The 10,519-nt window shown below is 48.1% G+C and overlaps 1 protein-coding gene across 4 annotated transcripts in view; it reads left to right on the top strand.

Annotated features, from left to right (window-relative positions):
* Window positions 1-3,669: 3,669 nt before the first annotated feature.
* LOC133968640 (disco-interacting protein 2 homolog C) overlaps window positions 3,670-10,519 on the top strand; it is an 85,438-nt gene continuing 78,588 nt past the window's right edge. For all 4 annotated transcript variants that reach the window (XM_062404796.1, XM_062404794.1, XM_062404795.1 and 1 more), the window contains exon 1: window positions 3,670-3,872. In XM_062404796.1, coding sequence (XP_062260780.1) covers window positions 3,698-3,872 — 175 coding nt within the window. In that variant the 5' untranslated portion in view covers window positions 3,670-3,697. The remainder of the gene's footprint in view (window positions 3,873-10,519) is intronic.

Genomic DNA, 10,519 nt, shown 5'->3' with positions numbered 1-10,519 from the left:
GTTAAATTCTACTTTACACTTACAAAAGTAAAGTGAAACACCTGCAGTTCTTTGAAAATGGAGGTTTTCCAACAGAGTTGTAATAATTGCCGACCGTGACACTAATACTAAACATTACAGTGACGACCTGTTCCTGCGTACACGACGCTACATGGTTTAACGAAGCAGCTCTTCACTGTCAGGAGAAGAGGAGGCTGGAGCTCGGTCTTCACTCCTCGTCCACCAGCTGTGGCTGAATGTTGTCCTCATGGGAAGGCTTTGATATCTGCTGCTTTCTGATCCCCTGCTGGAGGCCGTTAGCTTAGCTTAGCATGAAGAGCTGGCCCGTCTCTGTCCAAAAACAAAACTTCTCCAGAAGAAGGGCTCTGTGAGAGTTTGTGGTTTTACTTTTTGGGATGAGCAGCAGAGTTGAGAAGCCGTCGCTGCAGCCGCCGGCTTTTCAAACATCACATGCTCATTGTTCAGCCGTAGAGGCTTTAAACTCCTGTCCTCATGCTAAGCAAAGCTAGCCCTCCGAACACGGACGTGATTCCGATTGGTCGGGTGTCTCGTGATGATGCGGCGGCTAAATGCTTCAGAAGTGACATCGATGCAAACGTTTTGTGACTCGGCTCTTTTTGTTGTTTTTCGCTGAATAGATCAACGTTTGTGTTGAACGTTTTTTCAAAGACGACAACTAAACCAAACGAGAATAAGAACGCGATCTTACGTTGGATGCTAACTTTTGGTGATGGACCGTTTGGGTTCGAGGTTCCGTGTCCCGGTTTACTTTAGTTTTGATCGTTTATCTGTGGGAGATGTAGTTATTATAAAGTTTTGATGGAACAGGGTTGTTCAGTTGTACGTGAACAGTCGGTGACGCAGATTTTAAGGCGGGAAACGATCGGTGGCGACCAAACGGTGGGCAGGGCGTCTGGATTGTAAAATCATAAAACCAACGTGTGGAATTTTGAAAGGTTCGCTGAGTTAAAGCCTTGATCCGTGATCTGGAGGAAGAATCTGAAACGGGCTCCGTGTTCACGTCGTTAACTTTCTTCCCTCCGGTCGATCGGTTTCACATTTCTCGTTCGTGTTCGTCAGCTTTTTCTCTTTCTGAGAAATAAATGTACAAATAATTTACTTAAGATTTGTTAGTTTTAGTTTTGGAGCTGGGGACAGAAGCTTTTTTTTTTTGGTTGTGTTTTCTGGCACATAGAGAACAGTGACATGAATGATGCGTCTGCTTCAACCATTTGATCACATGTGGACATTTTGATGTGGCAAAGGAAAAACCAATAACTGTGCCATTATACAACTGTTGTTTTTGTCTGGACGGTTCGACCTGTACATAGCTGAGCGCTTTCCATCTCGGGCTCTCCCCCTTTTTCCTTAGTATGAAATTTGATTTTCAGGTTTCTGAAGTCCCATCAAAGACTTCTCACAATGTGACACCTCTGACTGTAGGAGCGGTTTCTCCGTGCCCGCCGAGGTCGCGGCACCTTGGAACTTTCTGGACGTCGGTTGCAAACGGAGCATCCCTGAGCTGTGAACCTGTGCATGTGACGGACGATGGGAAGGCGACTCTTCTCCGGAGCTCGGCACCTCGGACCTGGGCGGTTCCGATTTGAAAGGGATCTCTGCTGTCCGGCCGGCATTAACACGAACGCTGGGCTGTGGCGTTTTAGAGGAGCTTCTGATTCTCCTGGACTTCCTCACGGAGCGTCCCACGTCCTATATTAACCTGTCAGCCGCTTCCTGTTCACCCGTTTTGACAGTGCCATTGTTCGTCTTGTTTTTTCCACGAGGATCGCGTCTTGTCGTTAAAATGGGCTCCTTCGTGGTTGTTGTATTTTTTTTTTTGTTGAAGTTCAATTAACGAATGCACACGAACTGACTGGAACTCTTTATCAACTCACTGTGGTTTAAGTCATTAACTCTCTGCTTCGCTAACAGCTGTGGACAATCGACGACTCCACCGTGTTGGGGTTTGGACAAATAACTTTGCCTAACGACACCTTTAACACACGTGGAATGGAGGTTCCGTTGAAGAGGGCTCTTTGGTTCTCTTTGGTTTTGATTTGTTTTTTACTTTTGTTTTTTGGGATCTTTTCTTCCATCGAGACTGGAATCAAGCGTACGTGTCAGCTATAGATAATTTAAGTTACTCTTGTGTCATGATGTAAAACTGTCTAATTTGGAGAAAAAAAAATGTAGCTTACTGAAAAATAAAGATTTAGGCACTGTTGAGAATTCACTGTCTTTTGTTCATCATACTCAGAAACTTAAATACAAGTTTGTCTTTTTTCCTCCCGTCACATTTCTTATGTTAAACTGAATTCAGTTTCTTATTAAGACTTAAAATGAGGATTAATAAATATTCCATCTGCGAATAATAACTTCTATATAGTAATGACGTCAGTCATGATGTCATTGAGCGTGAAGCGTTATCGGACAATATTAGTTGTTGACCTTTGACCTTTAGCACATCAGCTCTAAACGTTAAATTTGTAGAGAAACTTGTGGACTCAATCAGGAAACATCATTTTCAGTAAACTGACTGATTGTAAATATAAAATACTTCTGATTCTGATTATTAAAAAACATGTGGAGCCTCAGGTGTCATAACCGTGAGGTGCCACAACATGGCAGTGTGTCAACAGAGGAGAGAGAACTGCTGGAGGGAGAGTGACTGAGGGATGGATAGAGGGAGAGAGAAAGAAAGGTAGATAGATGGAGAGATCGGGCGCCCCCTCGTGGTCATTTTATAATTTAAACATCAGCAGCAGATTTTGAATGCAATCCCAGAAACAAGTTGGGTCAAGATTTAATTGATTAAATGATTAATTGATTAATTGATGAAACGCGTCTCTTCCTGTTTCAGATGTTTTCAGCTGCAGTGAATTTTACCTTCAGCTGAATGAAGCTACACAGATAACAAACAGGAACACGGAAGAATTCACCTCCAAATTAAAAGCACAACAGTTGTTTGAAATCCCAATATGAACAAAGCATGAACTAAAACATTTACACAGAATATATATCTAAAAATATAATATATAACGTGGAACAACTTTTAGTCTCAGAAGTAAATGTCGTTTGTTGTGATCTTTGTGATAATATAACGTCTTTGTAACAAAAGTACAAAATATTTCCTCAGATGCCAAACTTAACTTCGAGAGCTGAAATTCCTTATATATTGTTATTGAAGTTTAATTTAATTTTATTTTAATGGACTGAACTACAGTGTTTCCATTTAGTTTCCATTGTACATATTTGTTTTTTTTAATCATTATTTATTTGTTTTTAGTCTTCCATGTGTTCATATTGTGTTTTTTGTGTGTATTTCATGTTTTCCTTTTTTGCTGCTTCAGCAAAGTAAATTTCTAATAACGTCTTCTCTTGTCATATTTATCTTTTGTTATCTTTTCTTAGTTTAGTATATCTTATCTCGGTTTATCTTGTCTTTTTATGTCTCCGTGGTTGATTGTCGACATGTTGTGTTAGTTGTGTATTGGTGGGATAAAGAGACTGATGAACAGAATTAAAACCTCACTCTGGTGAACTCAGACCACATCCGGAACGTTTGGGCACAGGGAGGATTTTATTTTGGAAGAGGAAACCGGATGAGAGGCTTCATGTGTCGGGTACGTGACGCAGGAGGAGGACGAGCAGCTCCGCGCAGACAGCGACACTCAGAGAAGCTCTGGGCCGAGTTTGGATGTGTGTTTCTGGGGTGTTTGAGGAGCAGCCTGGCCTGAGAGAAGAGGCGACGGAGCCGGACAACCGGAGATTTAAGTCGGTCCCTACCGGCGGAATGGCGGACCGGGAGCCGGTGCCGTTTCCTGCGGAGATGCGGGCCAAACTGGCCGAGCTGGAGCTGGAGTTATCCGAGGGTGAGTACTTGAATTCACCGCTGAGCTCCGGAGGCTCCGCGCGGCTCCGCTGCTGCTGCTCTGCGGGGTTTGAGTCGCTGCTGGCCGGCCACCGAGGGAGGACGAGCCGGTTCAGAGTCTGAGCTGCGAGGGGGGGGGTGGAAGAAGTGTGGAGCTGCCACAAGTTGAAAACGCACACGCATTCACACGCACGCACACACACACACATTCACGCACACACACACACTCACACGTTGCCATAATGAGCAGTTTGGTTAATGAGGCTGTGATTCGGATGCAGAAGCTGAGTTCTGGTGTTTCTGGCATTTATGGAGTTTTTAGTGTCTTTAGTCTTAAAGTGGATTTGGTGTTTTTGCAGTTTGGGTGTTTTTGGTGCTGTGGTGTTTTATTGTTCTGTGTTTTTCTGGGGGGGATTGTGAGTTGCAGTGCTATAGAGTTGTGGTGCTGTGGAGTTGTGTGTCGGAGGGACTGCAGTGTTCTTACGATTTTCTTCTTTTGTTGTCATGGAACATCTTTGCACGAACACAACATGTCTCAGTGGAGTGAAAACTAAAAACCCACAAAGTGAATCTGCAGTACATGACTATAACACCTGAGAATATTAAACCTTGTGGACTTTATTTAATGAAATGAAGCATAAAAGGAAGAAATGCACCAATCAAAGTGTTGTAGTGTCAAAATAACGGCTGCAACTGTTGATTATTATCATTATTATTTATAATCTATCGAATATGTTTTCTGGATTGATCAATCTATCGAATATGTTTTCTGGGAATTGATCCTTACGTCTCTCAAATTAGAGAAAATGCACCAAAAGTTAATTTATCACTAATTAGTTGGTATTTATGGTTAAGTGTTAGAAAGGGTCTTGTTTTGATCCATTAAACTCAGGTTCTGGTGATGTCATCACAGAATCCTCACATTAAGAAGCTGGAACCTGCAAATATTCAGCTTTCTGAATATGAGCTGGTTATTTCCCAGCTGATGATTCCTCCTCTCTGTGTGTTTGTGTAATCTTTGTCATCAGAGATAATCAGAACCATAAAGTGCGTTTAAACTGTGCAGGGATTTGTCTGCGGCTTTGTTGGGTCAAAGTTGTCGTCGGTTGAGTTCCCCTCCGTCATCTTGGAAAACCCCGTCCAGCAGCGTCCTGCAGTCAGAGAGAGAGAGAGGGAGAAAGAGAGAGAGAGAGCAGCTGCTGCCAGACGAGAGTCTTCACATGACACGCTGCAGCCAGATGAATGATCCCCATTATATTCCATCTTTCTGTCCATAACACCCGAGCATCGTCTCACATCTGCAGGCGGCTCAGACGCTGCCTTGGTATCGATTTTCTCATTAACAGCAACATCCTCCTCTGTCTCCGATTGATATGTCACTCTGCTGCAGACCCAGGATCAGAGTGTCGGGTTTCACTGGCTCTGGGTCTGGAGGCTTCACTGGGCTCGTGTGTGGAGGAAGGGAAGAGGGAGAGAGAGAGAGAGAGGGAGAGAGAGGGGAAGAGAGGGAGAGGGGAAGAGAGAGAGAGAGGGAGAGAGATTTCAAACAGCTGACTGCAAACGCACACGTCGCATTTTAACGTTTCCACTGCTGCAGAGGCTGCTTCCAAATGAGAGGAGGAGGAGGAGGAGGAGGAGGAGGAGGAGGAGGAGGAGGAGGAGGTTGACACACATTCTCTTCTTCTTCTCTTATTGTAAACAAGTGCGTCTAAAGGGAAATGGGGTCAGACGCCCCGTTGCATTATTTACGTGCTGATGATGTAAACGCACGCTGGTGGTGGAGAATGAAAACCTTTCCTTTCTTCCCCAAGACTTAATTTGACCTACTTTTTAGATTTCCATGCATTACCCCCCCCCCCCCTCTCATTGTATGTCATACCACCTCATGGGGACCACGTGCCCCTGATCAAGGCAGTAAACTCCACCCCCCTGGTGGTTCCTGTGAAACTACAGATAATTATTTAAACAAGTTAAATTCCACTTGACTCCGACCTTTTGGCCACTGAGCAGCTTTGCTCATGGGCTGGGTCGGGCGATGGTTTGAGATTTCAAACCAACCTCCAATCTTTCATGCTTCAAGCTCGACTGTTCCCTGAGTGCTCCTCGCGAGTTCCAACAATGTTTCCCACAATGCCTTTCACCTCCCGGCAGCTCACCCTCGGCCAATCACGAGTCGATCTCAGCTGCCAATCACTTTGCTTCACCTTGTTTTTATATCAACAAATAACAAACACGTGAACAAACAAATGTTTCTCCATCACATTGTGTTTCGTAAAGAAGACACCTGACGCCATCTTTGATTGACAGGTCCTCACAATGATGGAAGGACGACAGGTTGTCCTGAACTCATCGGCTGCTGGATGAATATTAAGCTCTGCAGTCCGGCCCAGATAACAAGCTGTCAACACACTGCAGATTACACACAGACACACACACACAGACACACACAGCGATAACCCCACTCGACCTGCCACATCTGGTTGCTTCCTTGTCGACTTCCAAGTTTAATATTTGTCTTTATTTAATCTGGGAGGAAACCGCTCAGCAGTGCAATGGTTAGATACAAGTAAGGGAGATGGAGACTTAATGTGTAAAAAGTGCAGCTACACATTGAGAGCTGCAGTGTGACACTGGAGTGTGTGTGAGTAGTTGCACCAGTTGTGTCACATTTTTACAAACAAAGTGCAAACAGGCCGGAGAGCAGATGTGCAGAGGCTCAGGAACCTGGAGCCAGGAGCTTCAGTCTGGTGCTGGATCTCCTGCCAGCTGGTGACAGAGGGAACGTCTGCATGGCTGTGGTCCTCCATGATGCTGTGGTCCTCCATGATGCTGTGGTCCTCCATGATGCTGTGGTCCTCCATGATGCTGTGGTCCTCCATGATGCTGTGGTCCTCCATGATGTTGTGGTCCTCCATGATGCTGTGGTCCTCCATGATGCTGTGGTCCTCCATGATGCTGTGGTCCTCCATGATGCTGTGGTCCTCCATGATGCTGTGGTCCTCCATGATGCTGTGGTCCTCCATGATGTTGTGGTCCTCCATGATGCTGTGGTCCTCCATGATGCTGTGGTCCTCCATGATGCTGTGGTCCTCCATGATGTTGTGGTCCTCCATGATGCTGTGGTCCTCCATGATGTTGTGGTCCTCCATGATTCTGTGGTCCTCCATGATGCTGTGGTCCTCCATGATGTTGTGGTCCTCCATGATGCTGTGGTCCTCCATGATGTTGTGGTCCTCCATGATGTTGTGGTCCTCCATGATGCTGTGGTCCTCCATGATGTTGTGGTCCTCCATGATGCTGTGGTCCTCCATGATGTTGTGGTCCTTCCGCAGACGCCGCCGCTGGTAAATGTCCTGGACGTCTGGAGGACTCGTCTCCCGCTGTCTGCAGTGATTTGCAGCTCTGGTGCGGCTCTGGTGCAGCTCTGGTGCGGCTCTGGTGCGGCTCTGGTGCGGCTCTGGTGCAGCTCTGGTGCGGCTCTGGTGCGGCTCTGGTGCGGCTCTGGTGCAGCTCTGAGCAGCTCTGGTGCAGCTCTGGTGCGGCTCTGGTACGGCTCTGGTGCAGCTCTGGTGCGGCTCTGGTGCGGCTCTGGTGCAGCTCTGGTGCAGCTCTGGTGCAGCTCTGGTGCAGCTCTGGACGGTTCTCTGGGAGTTTGTGAAGAAGCCGGCGTTCGGGCCTCAGTCTCCTGACGAGCTTTCTTCACCGTGGTTCTGTTTGAAGACCTCAGCGATGTTCACGGCGAGGAACAACCCCAGAGAGGAAACAAGAACATGACGTGACACATGTCAACATGTCGGTCGCTCCCGTTGTGCTTCTCCACGTCTCGGCCACGGTCACTCACTGAAACGTTCGATTCCCTTCATGCAGAGTCGCTGCCTGAACCCGGGCGGCGTGACGGAGGGACCGAACATGTGAAGGAACGAGAGGAACGACAGAGCGGTGATGGAGAGAACAACACGAGGCGTAGAGTTGACTTGGTTTAGTTTCAGACGTATTCAGGTTCTGTAGCTTCCCTCTCTCGCCCTGCTCTCACATCTGGTCTTGATAAGATTCCTCTGTTATTTTAAAGCTCTCTCTCTCTCTCTCTCCCTCTCTATCCCCCTCTCTCTCTCCCTCTCTCTCCCTCTCTATCCCTCTCTCTCTCTCTCTCTCTCCCTCTCTATCCCCCTCTCTCTCTCTCTCTCTCTCTCTCTCTATCCCCCTCTCTCTCTCCCTCTCTCTCCCTCTCTATCCCTCTCTCTCTCTCTCTCTCTCCCTCTCTATCCCCCTCTCTCTCTCCCTCTCTCTCTCTCTATCCCCCTCTCTCTCTCCCTCTCTCTCCCTCTCTATCCCCCTCTCTCTCTCCCTCTCTCTCTCTCTATCCCCCTCTCTCTCTCCCTCTCTCTCCCTCTCTATCCCTCTCTCTCTCCCTCTCTATCCCCCTCTCTCTCTCCCTCTCTCTCTCTCTATCCCCCTCTCTCTCTCCCTCTCTCTCCCTCTCTATCCCCCTCTCTCTCTCCCTCTCTCTCTCTCTATCCCCCTCTCTCTCTCCCTCTCTCTCCCTCTCTATCCCTCTCTCTCTCCCTCTCTATCCCTCTCTCTCTCTCTCTCTCTCCCTCTCTATCCCCCTCTCTCCCTCTCTCTCCCTCTCTATCCCCCTCTCTCTCTCCCTCTCTCTCTCTCTATCCCCCTCTCTCTCTCCCTCTCTCTCCCTCTCTATCCCTCTCTCTCTCTCTCTCTCTCCCTCTCTATCCCCCTCTCTCTCTCTCTCTCCCTCTCTATCCCCCTCTCTCTCTCCCTCTCTCTCCCTCTCTATCCCTCTCTCTCTCTCTCTCTCTCCCTCTCTATCCCCCTCTCTCCCTCTCTCTCCCTCTCTCTCCCTCTCTATCCCTCTCTCTCTCTCTCTCTCTCTCTCCCTCCCTCTCTCTCTCCTGAAAGGTCTTTGTGTTCATGGCAGAGCTGATAATTACAGTGGAGCCCCGTCTGTTTGACTCCAGCTTCCCTCTATCATTTCCCCGGCGTCGCTCTGACCCGCAGACGCTCTGTACAGCTCTGCTCTGCTCGGCGAGCTGCTCTGTATCCAAGCTCGATCTCTCGATCTCTCGATCTCTCCAAACCGAAGTCGTCTCAGTTCACCTGGTTTCATTAATGAACTTGTAATGGCTCCTCACCGGTGCCCCCTGGTGGCCGGAGGCGTTGTGCGTTCAGCTTTCGCCCGTCCATCCTCCCTCTCATTCTTGTGAACACAACATCTCAGGAACACCGTGATGGAAACTCCTCACGTTAGGTAGAGACACTCAGCTGGACTCCAGGATGAACTGATTGGATTTTTAGGGTCAAAGGTCAAAGCTGCTGTGACCTCATAAGCATGTTTTTTTATTAGAATTTGAAACATCTAAAGGCTCTTTCCTCAGCAGAACCTTTAGATGTTTCCTCCGACCCGTTCTGCAGATTCTCTTCTTAGAGTTCATGTTGATGTAACTATTTGAAATCATTTGATTTATGGTGAACACTCTTCTTTCTCAGTGTAATTCAGTCGTGTTTGATCTGTGCTCGGCTCATTGTCCTGCGTCTGGACATGTCAACTTTGGACCAACATGAAAGCCCCCCCCCCCCCCCTCACACACACACACACACACACACACATGTATGTCATCAGCTGTCGTCCTCTCTGAGGACAGATCTGAGGCTGGAAACGGGTCGAGCAGGCGCTTGTTTCCCTCAAGTTCGGTCGTCAGCGTTCAGGACACCTACAACGAGCTGTGGTTCAGTGTGGATGCTGGGGGGGGGGGGGGGGTCAATCACATCAGATGCAAAAGCCCCTCAGTCGTCTAATCAGCTTCAGCGAGTGCTCGTTGTAAGAATAACCAAAGTAAGTAGTTTCCCTCCAGGATCACAGTTAATGAGCCGACTGTACAGCTCCAGACTGCAGCTCCGAGGCTCAGGCTTCATGGGCCGCGGGTCGGGGCTCAGTGAAGGGGTTTCTGGGAAAAACGTCCGGCTGTGGAAATCTGATCAACACCACAGACTGACAGACGCTTCACATCGTGGTAACACAACAGCACGTTGGGAGATCGGGCTTTAGAGGACAAGCTCGATGTTGACCAGTAGTGATCCTAAGATGGTCACTGGAGATTCTCACTCCTCAATTTCAGTTCTGTCACTCACAGATTCTCTGGAGCCGCGTCCCCGTTCTGCTGAAGTGAGTGAATTACAACATGTGACGTGTTGGAAACTCTCTGGTGTGACAGCTGGAAATAATGGAACTGCTGCTGGAACACAATCGACTGCATGCAACTGCCATGCTGCTTCTCAGGGAGGTGATGTCATCACTGGAGCCTGCAGGAGGCGGGGGGGTGTTCTGCCAGATTGCATCATTAAGCTGCTCAGACGGGCACTTTCAGATGTCTCCTCTCTGTTTCCGTCCCTCTTCGTCCCGCCTGTTGACAGACAGCGAGGTCTGAAGGGGACAAGACCAGTAGAGAAGCAATGACTCCACTGGTCTCTCACTGGGAACATGATACAAAACTGAAACTCCCCCTTTTTCCGTCTCTTCTCAAACACACGACATCCTGCCCGTGTTCGCCGGTGGTTCACGGCTCCGGCTCTGACTCGGTGACCTCCTGACCCCACCAGCCTCGGTCGGCCCGGATGCTGGGACGAGTGTTT

Source organism: Platichthys flesus, chromosome 14 (genome assembly GCF_949316205.1).
Source record: "Platichthys flesus chromosome 14, fPlaFle2.1, whole genome shotgun sequence".
Lineage (NCBI taxonomy): Eukaryota > Metazoa > Chordata > Actinopteri > Pleuronectiformes > Pleuronectidae > Platichthys > Platichthys flesus.
The sequence above is the reverse complement of the archived record's forward strand: the minus strand, read 5'-3'. Positions and strand labels throughout refer to the sequence as shown.